The sequence below is a fragment of the Sphaerodactylus townsendi genome, linkage group LG12 (assembly GCF_021028975.2).
Source record: "Sphaerodactylus townsendi isolate TG3544 linkage group LG12, MPM_Stown_v2.3, whole genome shotgun sequence".
In the NCBI taxonomy this organism is placed as follows: Eukaryota; Metazoa; Chordata; class Lepidosauria; order Squamata; family Sphaerodactylidae; genus Sphaerodactylus; species Sphaerodactylus townsendi.
The window spans coordinates 56,551,447-56,568,193 of NC_059436.1; the positions used below are offsets into that span (position 1 = coordinate 56,551,447).

The 16,747-nt window shown below is 54.1% G+C and overlaps 2 protein-coding genes across 5 annotated transcripts; both read right to left on the reverse strand.

The window, feature by feature from the left end:
- Nucleotides 1-236: 236 nt before the first annotated feature.
- On the reverse strand, nt 237-5,596 carry SURF6 (surfeit 6). Of its 4 annotated transcripts, none has more exons than XM_048512290.1 (5): nt 5,453-5,596; nt 4,948-5,155; nt 3,999-4,229; nt 1,699-1,784; nt 237-975 (listed from the first exon to the last, which is right to left on the reverse strand). In XM_048512290.1, the coding sequence occupies exons 2-5, from the start codon at nt 5,045-5,047 to the stop codon at nt 313-315; spliced, it is 1,080 nt and encodes a 359-aa protein (XP_048368247.1). In that variant the 5' UTR covers nt 5,048-5,155; nt 5,453-5,596; the 3' UTR covers nt 237-312. The 4 variants fall into 4 exon arrangements, with proteins under 4 accessions (XP_048368247.1, XP_048368249.1, XP_048368250.1 ...); XM_048512292.1 differs by having other exon boundaries at nt 4,954-5,155; nt 5,453-5,595; XM_048512293.1 differs by lacking the exon at nt 3,999-4,229 and having other exon boundaries at nt 4,954-5,155; nt 5,453-5,595.
- Nucleotides 5,597-6,540: 944 nt separating this feature from the next.
- On the reverse strand, nt 6,541-14,676 carry MED22 (mediator complex subunit 22). The gene is made up of 3 exons (XM_048512294.1): nt 14,314-14,676; nt 13,073-13,281; nt 6,541-9,408 (listed from the first exon to the last, which is right to left on the reverse strand). Exons 1-3 carry the CDS (start codon nt 14,335-14,337, stop codon nt 9,210-9,212), a joined length of 432 nt encoding a protein of 143 aa, XP_048368251.1. The 5' UTR covers nt 14,338-14,676; the 3' UTR covers nt 6,541-9,209.
- Between the last annotated feature and the right edge of the window lie 2,071 nt (nt 14,677-16,747).

A 16,747-nucleotide genomic window follows, 5' to 3' on the forward strand; every position in this document is an offset into this window, starting at 1 on the left:
GCTTGGAAAAATCCCATGGAAGGAAATTTGACACATGACTCCGGGGGGGGGGGGGGGGGGGGAAAGGTCCCGCAGAAATTAAGCTTACTGTTAAGTAGTTCAAGGCAGAACCAGGTTTGTGTTCTTTTAACACTGTGGCAGGATGAGGCACACAGACAAACAGAAAGGTCTGCTTGATGTTTCCCTGGGTCCAAAAATACAAACAGCACCCAAGACATTACAGACAACAGTTCCACTAATGTCCATTAATTGTTTTATTAATGTCCCATTAATGTTCATTTTGCAGCAGGTGAGATATCCCCCAAGTCCAGCTCATTTAAGGTCCTCTGGCAAGACACGGCCCTTCTTGCGGGCCTTGCTTTTCTTTCGTTCCATCTTAGCTAGCTTCTTCTTCTGGAGATTCTTGTGGCGCTTGTCCTGGCGCTCCTGCATCTTCTCCACCACTTGCTCAGTTCGCTTCTCCCATTGGTTCTGGCGTTGGGCCCTGCGCTGCTCCTTCCGCTTGAGGGCCGCCTTCAACCGGTCCTCGTCATCCCGAATCTTGACGCCTTCGGCTTTGTAGAGGACGTTGGTCCACCTCATCTTGGTCTCCAGCTCCTGGGCCTTCTTCTCATTCTTGTCCTTCAGGTCTTCCAACTTGCTCTTCCGTATCTCCAGCCGACTCAACAGCTGCTTGTAATTCTTCCCTGTCAGGGGAGTGAGGTTGCCTTTCAAAGCCTGCCTCTTTTCTTTCCTCCTCTCCACTTTGCTCAGCTGCCCTTCATGCACTTCAACCTTGTTGAAGACAATCTCAGACTTGCAATTAGTCTTGGCAGCTGGGAGCTCCAAGGTGGCTCCCATTGACACCTCTTCTGCTTCTTTCTTTTCAGTTTTCCCCATTCTTAATTCTTTTCTTCGGCGTTTCTTTCTTTCCTTCTCATATCTCCTTCGCTGCTGCTTCTTCAGTGCAGCCGGAGAAAGCTCTTTGGACCGTCCCTGTTAAGAAACAGAAACTTGAAAAGAAAGCAGAATTGCTTATGGGACCTGGACAAACTTTAGATATTAAAAGGCAGAGAAGACTTTGCACTTTAAAAGATTCAAAAATGATACCAAACTGCCATGTCAAAAGCTACACAACTATGCTTAATCCATTGGTTTTGGTTTATTTGCACAATTTATTCTGCCTGTCTTTGTTGCCCCAGACCCCAGGCACGGGTGGCACCTGGGTCCAGGGGTATGATACTTGTAACAAGGAGGTACAAAAAAACATACACCCCCCACCCCCATCTTTGCAGCCATTCAGTGTAGAAATGTGATGTTTTGAGAAGGTGAGAGATGCATTAACCAAGACTGTCAGGAAGTTGAGTGCTGCACTAAGTATCACATGTTTGGGAGGGTATATTTTACACATAAAATACCCTCGCCCCTAAACATGGAAGCAGATATACTCTGAACTAAAATAGCTCCTGTCAAAGCTCACACTCAGAAGTCATGCAACATCGCAACAAAAACTTCTTCAGTTTATTTTAATTGCAAAACCTACCCTTCGCAGGTTTTGGGCCATTTTAGTTAGGATCCGAATAAGCAGCAAAGTAGTACAGAATTGCTAGGATAAAAACTGGTGGGGAGGGGGGTGAGAGCCACACATCTATAACTGATTTAACTTTCAGGTCTTTGCCACCCCTTGAGAACAGTCACTTTAATGAGGCCATATCCTACCTGACCAGAGACTTCTTGTATTTTCTTGTGCAGCATCTGGCGCAGGAAAGTCACGGTGCAAAAAGAATCAGGCCCACTCTTGCCACCTGCATGGAAAGAAGGGTGGGGACTCTTCAGGCAAGAGACTGGGAAGCAGCAGGGCACTCGTGAAACCATGAAAGGACACGTTCTGCTTCTTGGACAGTAGGCCGTGCCTGCTCCTCAGTCCAAATGAGAGGCATGCTTAAGACCACAAAGACTTAGTATGTCAGATACCAAGTCACGTGGCTGGGTAAAGCAGCACACTGTCCCACTTCTCTGGCTTCCAAGTCTGCTGTTTCACCCACCATGGAGTTCAGGGGCTTGGGGGGCTGGAAACCAAGATGGGCACTTTCAGCTCTTTAGGAAGGAAAAAAAATCACCTCAGGTTGTACAGCTCTCAGGCACAGCAAAGGGGACACATCCCCTTTGTAACTGGTGTTTAAGTGACATTAAAGTGCCAGAGGGCAGCCCCAGAGACACAGAACAAAAGGTGCCTGTACAGTTTCTTGACAATCTCGGCTTCTCTTTTTAAAAAGAAGAAGAAGAGTTTGGATTTATATCCCCCCTTTCTCTCCTGCAGGAGACTCAAAGGGGCTGACAATCTCCTTGCCCTTCCCCCCCTCACAACAAACACCCTGTGAGGTGGGTGGGGCTGAGAGAGCTCCAAAGAATTGTGACTAGCCCAAGGTCACCCAGCTGGTGTGTGTGGGAGTGCACAGGCTAATCTGAATTCCCCAGATAAGCTTCCACAGCTCAAGCGGCAGAGCTGGGAATCAAACCCGGTTCCTCCAGATTAGATACACGAGCTCTTAACCTCCTGCGCCACTGCTGCTCACTATAAGCAAGTTTATAGTCCCTAAAATTATATCAATATGCTTTATCATACATGATCAATGCCCACTAAACCAACAAAGTGCCTGTGGCCATGATGGTCCTCACTGATACTTTTCTGGTGCCCGCCAAGCGTCTTTAGTACGTGGGTGGGTGAAGGAGGGCTTTTACCCAGCAAGGCTTCTGAGGGCAGTGCAGGCTTTTTAAAATGTCGCTTTGGCAGGGGCTGCTACCACAGCACCAGAATCTGAAGTATGGCAGCCATTTTGAAGCTGGCTCCACCTCCAGCAGCACCCATTTTGTTGGGGCACCTGCAATGTTTTGTTGGAATTTTAAATGTGCCCAAATGCTCACAAAAGGTTGGGGACTGCTCAAGCTCTCAGAAACCAAATGAATGGTAGGAGTTTTATTTAAAGAGGTGCAAGAGAGGCTGGGCTTTTGATATCCAGCCCAACTCCTTGCATAAACCTGAACAAATTCTGCAGATGAGTAAAATGGTACACTCAGACATCCACATCTGCTCTGTTTGCACAAACATACCATAACAGAATCCAGCTCATCCCTACCCCATTTCTCCATCTTCAAATCCATCACTATCTATGATGCACAAGATGGCAGGTGACCCAGCAATTTTCTGCCGTGGCACCAAGTAAAGGCAGCATGCAGAGCACACTCCAAAATGCCCGAAGGAAAGGCTGAGTATTCTGGACTAGCAAAAGGTCTTGGAAAGCTATAGAGCATCATGTTCCACTAGCTACAGGAATGAACCCAAGGTTTCTGTCAAGGAATATTCCCCTCCATCTGGCGCTTTCCCCCATGACCAAGAGGTGGGTGCTGTTCCCTCAGTTCTCCCCGTGAAGTTGCTGGAGTCCCTAAGAAACCAAGGTTCCACAAAGTCCACAATGGGGCGGGGGGATGCATGCCTGCACAGAAGACCACTTGATAAACACCGGTTATAAACAAGTGCAGCCCTGTTTTCTATTCCCATCCACCTACTGGCTCTTCTCGTGGCCCACCCATCCTGAGGGAGAGGAAAGGGGCCTGTCAGTGGCCCCTGACTTTCTTCCACCCCCATACCTTGTTTGTCTCACTTTCCCACTTCTTCCCCCAAGCAAGGAAGAACCTGAATAAATGCCTGGGGGGGGGGGGCACACCAGATGGCATGACTGAGCTCTTTGCCAGCTGAATGAGATCCGAGCTCAGCTCTGGTTTTCTCCTCCATCCCAAGTATTCCGCCTGGGCATGACCAGAGGTGCAAGTCAGAGAGCATCTGAGGAACCAAGTGAAACAGAGAAGGAGATCCAGGGCAAGTCCAAAATGAGGAGTGTTGTACTACTGCGCTTTTTCTCTTTGTGTGTTTTGCAAATATCTTTGGGGCCCCACTGGGATGAAACCTGGAGTCATACCAAGCCAACCCCTACTCTTGATGACTACGGAAACATCCTTACCTGAAATGCCATTCTGGCCTCCGCTCCCTTTCCCCCCAGCAGCTGCGGATCCACTGGCACCTGATGCAGCTCGGAGCCCTGGACCCAAGGTTGTTGGCCCAGCTGCCACTCTGCAGGCATCAGTCACTGCTGGTTTGCCTGCGGGGGGAACCCCCACAACCTGAGCTCGATTCTTTGGCTTCTTTCTCTTTCTCTTCTTTGGCTTAGCACCATCATCCCCTGATCCAGTTCCTGAGGAGGCGTGAAGGCAGATAAGTGAGTTTCATTCCCTGAGAAGGAAGCAACCTAAGCCTTTCTTTGGTGTGCCAGGAGGGGCAGACCAGGGAGCATTGGCTTTCTGTCTTGATGGGGTCCCCAACAGCTGGAGGGCAGCCACCTGGGGGGGGGGGAGCCCTTTCTCTGTGCCGTGAAAGGAAGACAGGAGACAAACTGCACCAGGCTGCTGAAACCATCAACTCGCCAGAAACAGTCAAAGGCCCAAGCCCATTTCTATTACTCGTAATTGGGTTTCTTATAGTTAAATTGCAAACTGTTTTAATGAAGCTTATCAGAAAGAGTACATGCATTAGCCCAAATACCCCAAATTTTGGAGAAATGTTGTAATTCAATCATTTGAAAGAATATCCCCAACATGGGTGGAAACTGCTGGGAGAGGAAGAGGGGTGGGGGTTGAGAGAGAGGTTTCAACAGGTCTGTTTTCAAAGAGTCCAGTCAAGTCTTGAGTATAAAATTTGTTTTCCCAGCATCCGCAGACAGAACTATGCAACTCTTTTTGCCAGAAATTAACTCGCCAGGACATTCAGCCTGAAGACCAAAAGAATCCATCTATCACAAGCTGTGTAGAGTAACCACCTGCAGCCCCCGGCCCTCTGCCCGGACAAGGTTGCAAATTAAGGGGAAGCACGTTTGCTAATGCAACAACCGCACAGAACAATGAAAACTCCTGAACCTGTACCGGGTTTCCTCTTTCGTGGTTCCTGAATCTCCGGGGTGCAAATCTTCTTCGCAAGTCGCTGCAAATAAGAGTCCTTGCAGGCTAAAGTGGCCATTTCCGAGCCAGGCCTGGCGAAGGGATGACCCGCAATTAGACGAGCGGCTCCGTCCCTCTTGGCCTCCAAAAGCGAGGCCGCCTCTCATCTGGGACGCGCAAAGGAAGCCTGGAGGAGGAGGAGGAAGAAAACGCCGCACTTTTCAAAAGGAGGCCACGTGTCCAGGCGGGGGCCCACGCAGGAAAAGCACAGTCATAGGCAACCCCCCCCCCCCCCGGAGGCCTGCCGCTGACGAAGGGGCGCCCCGTCCCCGCACACGCGGAGGCAGGAGGACGAGACCAGGCCTGGCGGGTTAAACAAACAGCCGAGACCGCGGCCCCCTCCGCCTCCGCCCGGGCGCCACTCGCTCCATTGCCGCGCGACCCTCACCCCACGGCAGCCCCCTCCCTCCCTCCCTCCACTCACCCCGCCCCGCCGGCCGCGGAAGGGAAGCCACGCGGCTCCACAGGAGGGCGAGTCGATGGCCGAGCGCCGCCTGCTCGGCGCTCCGCTGGGCCGCCTTCAGAGCGCGAGCATTATGGGAGGCGGCGGAGCTGCTGAGTGTGCGCATGCGCCCCGGAGTGGGCAACGCTTCTTGCAGTGGCTGCGGGAGGCGCCTGTCCTCGGTCCCGGCTGGAGACCTGCCCGCCGCCCTGGCCGGAACGGAAGCGGCGTGCTGGACCGACCCCTTCGGCGCCACCTGGGACCTCCCGGCCCCGTATCCCGCCGGTGGCGGCACGAAGCCGGTCGCAGCATCACAAAGCCCGACAGGCATCATCCCCAGGGATGCACAAAACCTCCTCCGCAAGCAAGGGGGGGAAGTGCCGCTGAAAAGAATAACACGCCTATCTAAGGAAATGCATTTTGTTTCTCCCGGGCATTTAACAGAAACTGGCTGACACTGAACCCTGCAAGGTCCGACAGCCTGCACGTTTTGCTGTCAGAGAAGCCTCGTCTTGGCCTGAGCAGAGAACAAAATCCAGGACACATTTTCTCACAAATGACCATCCAAATTGTGGAAAGCAGGCAGCATTATGGCAGCTATTTTCTTCATAAGCAGCAATTTAATAAAACGGGGCTGTGCCATTCCCTCTTTTGGCCTGGAATTCTCTTGCACTCAAGTCACCCAAGTCTTCTCCTCTTACAGCCCCACCTGGGTGTATTGTTTATCTTCATTTGCAACCCATCTTCTCACAGAGATGCAAGGTGGATTACACAGTGGCAAAGTGATGCTGTCAGATACCACAAGACCGGTATTAACATTTTACTGAACTGGTGGCTCAGTTTTTTATGCTGCTGAGCTTGTTGTTATTTCAGTAGTTTAAAAATGCTTGCAAGTCACACTGCAGGGTAGAAAGGAAGGAATAAATAACCATGGAGTCTGCTGTTCCCTGTGAAACGGAACTGGATATGGACAAATACTTTGCCAGGTGGAGTTGCCTTTTCTTTCCAGCTTTGGTCTTGTCATTCTGTAGTCTGTGCATTTCCAGCTGAATAAAACAGCCACATACATCTTTTGTAACAATACAAAACTCAATGGGTTTTATTCAGTCAGCTTACACAAAGGGAAAAAAACATGTATTCCTACATACAGACTGCAGACACTGAAATGTTTATAGCCCAGATTACCAGCTTGTAAAATTTGGCTTAACTCCTGGGTCTATAGCAGCAAGATTTTTTTTGCTTTGTTTTTTGATCATCAGATCATGACTCCTATTGAGGTTTTCAAGGCAAGAGATGTTCAGAGGTGGTTTGCCATTGCCTGACTCTTCATTATGACCCTGTCATTCCTTGGAGGTCTCCCATCCAACTACTTGGCAGAGTCCACCTTACTTATCCTCTGATATCAGCTATCCAGGGCAGGGAAATAAGACAGTACACAGACATTAAAAAGGTAGAGCTGCTGCCACCAGAAAGCAGGGAGAAATGCACTTGTGGCTTCTTAGTGTGTGCATGTCATCCTACTGTTAAAGGCCCAGGTGTAGGACCAGGAAATTAGGGGCCCTCAGCAGCTCCACACGTCTAAGAGGGCTCAAGAACACATCTGCTCCAGTCTCTAGCTTACACTGCAGAATAGGTTTGCAACAGCTAGTGGGCATTTTTGTCGTTAGAGGCGGCAGCAGGGAAGTGAATTCTGCGGGGCCCTTCCCATTGCAACACCTCCCACACACCCCATAAAGCTCATAAGTGGGGGAAGAAGACGAAGAGACCATGCCTTATCTGACACCTGCCAGCAATGCAGTCGACCCCTCCCGTGGCCATGACCCCATCATGCCTGGGGGGGAGTGGCTGCTGGTGTCACATTCCTGTGCTGGGGAGGGCCGTGGCAGCCCCACAGTGGCAAAATCACCCCTCCACCAGGGTAAGCACTCCAGTGTGGCCAAATTCACCAGAGTGGCCACGTGGCACTCCCCCCTTCTGAATGGGGCTCAAAGCCATATCCTGATATCCTGAAGGGATCAATTCTAAGCAAGATTACTAAGCATTTCAGTCAATTGCACTGATTCCAGCAAAGTGTGCTCTGAACTGCAGTTTTGGTCCCCCACAAAACTCCAGAGGAAATGGAGAAACACTGTGTGGTTCTTAGTCACAGATAAGCTGCAGGTGGCACCGAGATTGGGAAATGGACCAGGTGGGGGCACGCAATTAGTATCCGCAGGATGGAGAGGGTAGTACTGATTTAGCTTACATGGCTGATCTGGTGGAAGAACACTGAAAACAGGACACCCAAGTATTTAGGGCTGAGCAGCATGGAACAGTGGTTGTCAGTGTCAGGACCAAGCCTGTCAGTGCCCGGATGTCTTGCTGTGTGGGAATTGCAAATGTTTTCCTGTAACTGCTTTCCTGTTTCCCTCTTCCCTCCCTGGCAACCTCCTGGCGCCAGCTCATCTGCAAGAAGGTGTGAACAGTTCCCAGATTCTTTGAAGCTCTGTAGTACAAATGTTGTAGAAACTGTAAGAGACATTTGGTGTGGGGCAATACAGGGGGGGTGTTGAAGGATATAGTCTCTGGATCTAAGCTCTCTAACTTAAATCCAGCTTTCTATTGTTACTCTACGCGTTGTGAGAAATAAACTGCTTTAGGACTTTCCTACGGTCTCTGTTATTTCCATGTTCGAGAGTCTGACAATCAGCACCTTTCTAGGTTTTTGCTTTTTCTCCTTTTTAAAAAACCAACCCTGCCAGAGTTAACTCAAGAATTCAGGCAGAGGTTTTTCACTCATTTCTCCTCCATGCCAAGGGAACCTCACCTATTTTTCTGTGTCAGGCTACTCTAAAGAGCTGCAAGAGCAATGGGATATTTTAAAGGCCAGTGGAAAGCAAGGGCATCAGTCCCTGCTTGTTTTACTGCCCCCATGCCTTTAAAAGACAGAAAGCACAGAGATTCTGGAGAAAAAAAGCCTTCCTGGGCCAAGGCTGGTGGTGTGAATAGGCTCCATCTGCTTATTGCCTGCCAGAAGGCAGTGTGGGGTGGGGTGGGGTGGGGTGGGGTGGGGTGGGGCAGGGGGGAGCTCCCCCAGTCCTGCCCCTTCCTACAAAGGACATTTAATCCCACCCTCCAGACGACCTACCTGGATTGCCGATGTTACTGAAGTAGATTTTCCTGAAACTTAACTCCCTTTGGGTCCAGGGAATAAAATGCTGATAAAATATGGAAACCCTGAAATTGAAATAATACAAGCACCATGTTATATGAACATCTGTTTTTCAAAGAGAACAGTTAGATTTGAGTCCAGTAACATCTTCAAGACCAACGGGATGCTTAGAGCATAAGCTTTTGAGAGTTAAATCTCCCTTTGTCAGATACAACACATGAAGGGAACTTTGAGTCTCACACCCCAAAAATCTTGCTGGTTTCTGAGGTGCTGCTACTGGACTCAAATCTAACAGTTTTGCTGCTGACCAACCCTCTGAGGCTATCAAACCCCAAACAGCCCTATCTGAAACTCTCATGCAGTTGCATCAAACTGGCTGAAGCCCAAATGTTTTGCCACAAACAAGGCCGGTGTCCTGTTACAACTATGAGCTCCACCTCCAGCTAGCTACCCTCTGACATTTCTTAAGAAACACTCTCCAGCAAATGCAGCAGACTTCTGGAGAGCTGGAAGCCGTTGGGTTCATTCGGAGAGCCAGATCCTTCCTCGCTCAAAATTCAGCCAGGCCTGGGGGCAGAGGGGTCCTTTTCAGGGATGCTCCGTGGGGGCGGCTCCATGCCCATTGACGTGAGGGTGCGAGGCGGTGGGCCCCTGAGAAGCTTGGATACTCTGCTCCATCATGGTGGCTGCCAGAGGTGTGGGGAGGTCTTCAGGGGAGCCCCTGGCAGGTTCTTGTCTCCAGTAGGCCTCACACAGCGGAAGGTCACTGCCGTCACACAGACTGTAGCTTCCCGGCAGAAGAAAGGCAGGACGGAGATGAAAGAGGAAAGTAGCAGCAGAGGAAGGGAAGAGGGAGAAAAGCAAGAGACGCAAGCGTTAAGGAAATAGAAAATGGTCACTGGACGCCACAACGAGGTTCTCCGGCCCTCCCTTAGGGGGCTGGGCTCGATCTCCCTTTATGGATTGCTGCATATTTTCCTCAACAGATAAAGACTAATTTTCAAGCTTTTACAAAGGAGGGTGTTTCAGGGAAGAGGAGGGCAGGGTGGGTGCAGGGAAGGCCCATGGACATCCCAGTGAGGGAGGAGTAGAGAGCATTTGTGCTGTATTGCTACATCAGGCAATGTCTGTGCATGCATAAACACACATGGTCAAACCTGGCATGGCACAGGAGTTTCAAAGGCCCTCTCTGGGCCCTCGTCCCAGGTATAAGCCCCCTTCTGAAGTGCACAGAAGATGCAAAAGGAAACAAGGAAATATCAGAAGTTTTGGAAACAAAAATAGGCAAAGAAGCAAGCTGTGAACACAGAGGAGGAAAAAGGAGCTGCTTGCCCAAAGGATGGGCCACTTTTCAATTTAAAAAAAAAGTCCACTACTGCAGCCACAGGTGGTTTTGCTCACGGCTGTTTATTTATAATAAAATAATAATTATTTGCCGAGGTTTTGGGGACATATTTTTGGTACAAATATAAGATATATGTATACGTTAGCTCTCAGAGGTATGGGGGGGTATACATACACAAACAGATGTAGGTGTGACTCAGTGCTGAAAATATTATCCCGGACGTATGACATAATATCACCTTAATCTGTCAGCATCAGAAGCCCACTATTTTAGCCACACATAAAACCTGGAGTCTGAGAAGTGGCCCTGGGCCTGGGAAGTGGAGATTTGGGGCAGCTGCCTCAGCCCAGCAGGGGGGCCTGGGAGGGTGAGAACATGCAGGTGCCAATGAACCACAACAGAACAGTGGAGGTGAAGCACCGGCTTCCCAGGTGGTGCTACCAAGAATGTTTTGGCTTCTTGGACAATGGTCTGCAGTTTCATGAAGATGGACTCCTGGCAAGGGATGGATTGCACCTTACGGCTGTAGGTAGGAACATTTTTGCTAGGAGGCTCACAAACCTGATCAGGAGGGTTTTAAACTGAGATATGTTGGGGAGGGAATTTATCTAGTGATAATAATCTGAAGGTTATAGAGAGAACTGAGGAAATAGTTCAAGAACCCCAACAGTGGGAGGGAAAAAACCTTAAATAAGCAGCCAGGGGGAATGAGCGGGCTTAGATGTCTCTACACTGATGCACAGAACATGGGAAATAAACAAGATGAACTCAAACTCTAAGCACGGCAAAGCAAATATGATATAATAGGCATAACTGAAACCTGGTGGAGTGAGTCTCATGATTGGAATGTAACAAGTGAGGGGAATAATCTATTTCAGAGAAGTAGATCAGCTAGGAAAGGAGAAGGAGCAGCATTACATGTCAGGGATGATTACATCTGTGAGCAGGTCCATGACTTCAATCCTAGAAGCCAGGTTGAGAACATCTGGGTAAAAATTAAGGGGAGAGAAACAACAGTGATCTCATTGAAGGGTCTATTAAAGACCCCCAAGCCAGACTGAAGAGTTGGATGATGCCTTCCTGGAACAGATGACCAAACTTTCAGAAAAGAGAGAAGTAGTAGTATTCTTTCTTTTGAAGTTTTTAACCAGAGGCTGGATGGCCATCTTTCAGGAGGTGCTGGACTTGATGACCCTTGTGGTCTTTTCCAACTTTATGATTCTAACATGTAATTCCCCCTCCCAGGACCACAGGGCATGATGGCTTCACCTGGCTCTAACACCAGAAGCGTGCTCTTCCACGCTGTCCTGCTGCAGTCCATCCCCCATCAGAGAACTGCAGAGAACCTGCACTGCAGGCCACATTGACCAGATGTACCTCTACCCATGGTAAGAGTTTGGCTTCTTTAGTGCACTTGACACAAAATGTCATTTGAAATGTGAATCCAGAATGGGGCAGGTAACAAAAGGGAATCTATTGTGGACAGGAGGGCCAGCAGGGAGGAGAGGCAGCTCAGCTGGGGCAAGGAAGGTTTATGGCCTAAAGGTCACTGAAGAACAGGCTCACGGGACCAGGTCAACACCCCATCTAGTCCAATAATCTGTCTCCCAGAGCCCTGATGAAGTTCACAGGCTTAGCTTGAAAGGCGTGGCCACTTTTTGTTCTTTGTCAACATGTAACATTTACAGGTACACTGCCTTCGAACATGGAGATTTCATTGGACTAGCAATCCCACTGCAAAGAGATCCCTCCATTTGAAAGTCCTGAATTGACTGACTGACTCATTAACTGTCATGCAAGAAGGCAAAGATGCTATCTACGTTCTTAGAGTAATGCTATAAAAAGTAACAGATGAGCAAAACTGATTACTAGGATAGAACCAGTCCAAAGGAAAACCTTTGAAATAAGTTCTGTTTGGAAAAGGGGCAGGAGACAAAACACCTGATTGTCACAAAGCCTCCCAGTGCCCACGGTCCAAATGTCATTTATAGTTTATGAAGGACAGGAGAAAAAAAACAGCCTTTGATGCCCAATTAACTTTTTTTTTTTAAGTCACAAGCCAGATCATGGAAAATGCTTTAAATGTTCAATTTTATCTCAGAACAAATAAGAAACAAACCTTTGGATAACCCCCCCCCCCTCCCCCTCGGGATCAACTGAAATGGTATTGAGGCAAAGGGATTTATCTTCTATCTGTGACTGCACCTGCCACTATGTTGGTCTTTGGCAACAAGAAGATGCCGAGCAGATGTTTTGCAGTTAAAAAAGCAGATTCCTGTTTCAGGCATTTCTTAGTTTTACACATGAACTGTCTTGTGGCTAGGGTGGGTAGTAAAACTCCAAAGGCAAGTAACTTTTGTTGATGCACCTGCAAAGCAGACGCTGACTGCAAAGAGATCCCATTAGAATAAGTCCTCTGTCAGCTCGTGACTCTTTCTAAAAAGCATCTTCATCTCTAGTTGCTCACCAGCTCAGAAATGGGGTGGAGGGTGGGGTGGGGTGTCTTAACTATTTTTTAAAATTATACATAGAACAAAAAACATCCATGCTTCAAAGCAACACCAAAGCACAGAGATGCTTTTCATGTGTATGAAGCCATTTAGGGGGCAACACAGTTGATGTAAAAATTATGAAAGGCTTCCTGGGATTCTAAATTGCATCATATATTTCTCTGCTGGTTATAGAAGAAACCAAAATACACCCCCCTCCCCTGAACAAAAACAAACAAACAAAAGCTGATAAGGTAATATATGGGGCAAAAGAAATACAATGGAAGTGTCCGTGATGTTTATGACTCTTGCACTTACAGCCAAAATATTGACTGAAAGAAACCTGGAAATGCCATCTAGGGAAGTTGCTCTGTTTCTGCATCTCCACAGAGCAAGCCCTGATTTGCACGGTATGATGGCCACCTAAACAGAGGTGTTAAATTGCCATAGAAAATGCAAACCCAACTGCAATGGGGCTTGGCCCCCCTCCCTCCCAGTGCAGAGTCAGCTGCCCGAGCACAGATGTTTCAGCAGTCCGCCAGGGCAGCTGCTGCCTAAAGGTCAGAGACAGGCCAAGGCGCGGGGTCAGCCTCAATCTCGCAGGGCTTTATTTGTACCTGGAAGAGTAATACTCTTCTTCCAACTCATAGAGGTCGATGGAGATCTCATCCCGCAGCGCAATCAGCTTCTTGTCACACTCCTCCTGCAGGCCGCGCAGCTGCTGGGTGCGCTGGTTGATGGCCTCGTTGACTGAGGGGAAGTCATTGAGGATCAGAAACTGCTTCAGGTCAGAGACCAGCTTCATGAGGGACTCCCCAGCCCGGATCTACTTGGAAGAGTCAGAAGTTTAAACAGTGGAGATGCACTCTCCTGAAAGCACTTGTTTTCTGTTCCATTTTTGCCGCCAAGTTGCAGCAGACTTACGGCAATCCCTCATGGAATTTCAAGGGACGAGATCAGAAATTGTTTGCCTAACTCTGCACAGCAACTGTGGATTTCCTTGGTGGTATTAAAGCCGGGCTGACCCCTGCTTAGGTTGTGAGATCTGGCTAGCTTGGGATGTCCAGATCAGGGTATATATGTTAAATTATAAGCCCCTTTGGGTGACAGATTTCCCAAAGAGCTGCAAGTATATATGGCCATAGAAAAGAAAATGTGGATTTATACCCCCCCCCATCATTTATACCCCCTGTAAGAAGGCTCAAAGAGGCTTACAAACTCCTTTCTCTTCCTCTCCCCACAACAGACACTTTGTGAGGCAAGTGGGGCTGAGAGAGGTCCGAAGGACTGTGACTAGCCCAAGGTCTCCTAGCAGGAATGAGGAGTGGGGAATCAAATGAGTCCACTTGCTCTTAACCACTACACCAGGCTGTCTCTTTCTTTTCTTTTTCCTACAACAATATGTCTTGCATTGCTGAGTTTATTTGCTCGCCTCTTCCAACTTTGCCTGTGCTAGCAAAGGAGGTACCCTTGGTAAACTCAGAGGGAGAAAAAAAGACAAGAGTCTACATTCTGGGGAGACCAAAACCTCCTAGCTGAGGCAAGCCCCTCAGACATCCTTCCTACTCAGACCTGTAGAAGGCAGAAACAGTCCTTTCAGTAGCCCCCAGCACTTGCCTGTAAGAGTACTGATGCAGCAGGAACCCCCCTTTGCCTGTCCTTGCTCATCTGCCATAGGACATCATTAATCCCATGTACCTCATTAAACAGAGCAGGCAGGAGAGGAAACAGAAGAGAGAAAATGCCAATCATTATTGCTAAAGGTAGATTTGGCATCTCTAAAACAGCTTAGGAACCAACCACAGTGGGACCTGCCCCCCAGCCTCTCCTTCCAGTGGGTTAGGCCACCCCGACTCACTATATTGGCTGCTCTGACGTGCATCTCGTAGTTGTCTTGCTCGCCTTGGGTTGCCCGGGACACCTGGGTTTCTTCTTCAATCTGCAGAAGGAAGCGGAAAGATGAATTGGAACCTAACAAGGTGTCTTCTCATCAGTCATACACAGTTTAGTCATGTTCCTCACTGTCCGAGCAGGGCTATAGAAAACGTGCTCCTCCCCAGAAGTGCAGGAGCCGTCCTTCCCCTCCCCCTCCAACAAGCTCTGCTTAACCTGAAAAATAAATCTCACCTTTTAGATTAACCCTATGGTGGGAAAAAGTAAATGACTTGGCCCCACTGAAGAGAAGACGTAGGTTCCAATGGTAGGTTCCAATTTGTCGTTCTCCTTCAGTGGGGGCTACTTCATTTACACACAGTTATAAGCTAAAGCTTCTAGGGCAGGGGTAGGGAACCTGCGGCTCTCCAGATGTTCAGGAACTACAATTCCCATCAGCCTGGGGGGGGGGGGGTGGGGGGGGGGGGGGGTGGGGGGGGGGGGGGGTGGGGGGGGGGGGGGGTGGGGGGGGGGGGGGGTGGGGGGGGGGGGGGGTGGGGGGGGGGGGGGGTGGGGGGGGGGGGGGGTGGGGGGGGGGGGGGGTGGGGGGGGGGGGGGGTGGGGGGGGGGGGGGGTGGGGGGGGGGGGGGGTGGGGGGGGGGGGGGGTGGGGGGGGGGGGGGGTGGGGGGGGGGGGGGGTGGGGGGGGGGGGGGGTGGGGGGGGGGGGGGGTGGGGGGGGGGGGGGGTGGGGGGGGGGGGGGGTGGGGGGGGGGGGGGGTGGGGGGGGGGGGGGGTGGGGGGGGGGGGGGGTGGGGGGGGGGGGGGGTGGGGGGGGGGGGGGGTGGGGGGGGGGGGGGGTGGGGGGGGGGGGGGGTGGGGGGGGGGGGGGGTGGGGGGGGGGGGGGGTGGGGGGGGGGGGGGGTGGGGGGGGGGGGGGGTGGGGGGGGGGGGGGGTGGGGGGGGGGGGGGGTGGGGGGGGGGGGGGGTGGGGGGGGGGGGGGGTGGGGGGGGGGGGGGGTGGGGGGGGGGGGGGGTGGGGGGGGGGGGGGGTGGGGGGGGGGGGGGGTGGGGGGGGGGGGGGGTGGGGGGGGGGGGGGGTGGGGGGGGGGGGGGGTGGGGGGGGGGGGGGGTGGGGGGGGGGGGGGGTGGGGGGGGGGGGGGGTGGGGGGGGGGGGGGGTGGGGGGGGGGGGGGGTGGGGGGGGGGGGGGGTGGGGGGGGGGGGGGGTGGGGGGGGGGGGGGGTGGGGGGGGGGGGGGGTGGGGGGGGGGGGGGGTGGGGGGGGGGGGGGGTGGGGGGGGGGGGGGGTGGGGGGGGGGGGGGGTGGGGGGGGGGGGGGGTGGGGGGGGGGGGGGGTGGGGGGGGGGGGGGGTGGGGGGGGGGGGGGGTGGGGGGGGGGGGGGGTGGGGGGGGGGGGGGGTGGGGGGGGGGGGGGGTGGGGGGGGGGGGGGGTGGGGGGGGGGGGGGGTGGGGGGGGGGGGGGGTGGGGGGGGGGGGGGGTGGGGGGGGGGGGGGGTGGGGGGGGGGGGGGGTGGGGGGGGGGGGGGGTGGGGGGGGGGGGGGGTGGGGGGGGGGGGGGGTGGGGGGGGGGGGGGGTGGGGGGGGGGGGGGGTGGGGGGGGGGGGGGGTGGGGGGGGGGGGGGGTGGGGGGGGGGGGGGGTGGGGGGGGGGGGGGGTGGGGGGGGGGGGGGGTGGGGGGGGGGGGGGGTGGGGGGGGGGGGGGGTGGGGGGGGGGGGGGGTGGGGGGGGGGGGGGGTGGGGGGGGGGGGGGGTGGGGGGGGGGGGGGGTGGGGGGGGGGGGGGGTGGGGGGGGGGGGGGGTGGGGGGGGGGGGGGGTGGGGGGGGGGGGGGGTGGGGGGGGGGGGGGGTGGGGGGGGGGGGGGGTGGGGGGGGGGGGGGGTGGGGGGGGGGGGGGGTGGGGGGGGGGGGGGGTGGGGGGGGGGGGGGGTGGGGGGGGGGGGGGGTGGGGGGGGGGGGGGGTGGGGGGGGGGGGGGGTGGGGGGGGGGGGGGGTGGGGGGGGGGGGGGGTGGGGGGGGGGGGGGGTGGGGGGGGGGGGGGGTGGGGGGGGGGGGGGGTGGGGGGGGGGGGGGGTGGGGGGGGGGGGGGGTGGGGGGGGGGGGGGGTGGGGGGGGGGGGGGGTGGGGGGGGGGGGGGGTGGGGGGGGGGGGGGGTGGGGGGGGGGGGGGGTGGGGGGGGGGGGGGGTGGGGGGGGGGGGGGGTGGGGGGGGGGGGGGGTGGGGGGGGGGGGGGGTGGGGGGGGGGGGGGGTGGGGGGGGGGGGGGGTGGGGGGGGGGGGGGGTGGGGGGGGGGGGGGGTGGGGGGGGGGGGGGGTGGGGGGGGGGGGGGGTGGGGGGGGGGGGGGGTGGGGGGGGGGGGGGGTGGGGGGGGGGGGGGGTGGGGGGGGGGGGGGGTGGGGGGGG

What these genes read in the sequence shown, in the direction of transcription:
- SURF6 (XM_048512290.1), bottom strand. Translation starts at nt 5,047, where the DNA reads ATGGCCACTTTAGCCTGCAAGGACTCTTATTTGCAGCGACTTGCGAAG. An exon ending in AGGCCAGAATGGCATTTCAG is followed by an intron (nt 1,785 to 3,998) that starts GTAAGGATGTTT and finishes CTTTCCATGCAG; the next exon opens with GTGGCAAGAGTGGGCCTGAT. An exon ending in TACAAGAAGTCTCTGGTCAG is followed by an intron (nt 976 to 1,698) that starts GTAGGATATGGC and finishes GTTTCTTAACAG; the next exon opens with GGACGGTCCAAAGAGCTTTC.
- MED22 (XM_048512294.1), bottom strand. Translation starts at nt 14,337, where the DNA reads ATGCACGTCAGAGCAGCCAATATA. An exon ending in ACGTCAGAGCAGCCAATATA is followed by an intron (nt 13,282 to 14,313) that starts GTGAGTCGGGGT and finishes TCTTCCAAGTAG; the next exon opens with ATCCGGGCTGGGGAGTCCCT. An exon ending in GAAGAGTATTACTCTTCCAG is followed by an intron (nt 9,409 to 13,072) that starts GTACAAATAAAG and finishes TCTGCCGGGAAG; the next exon opens with CTACAGTCTGTGTGACGGCA.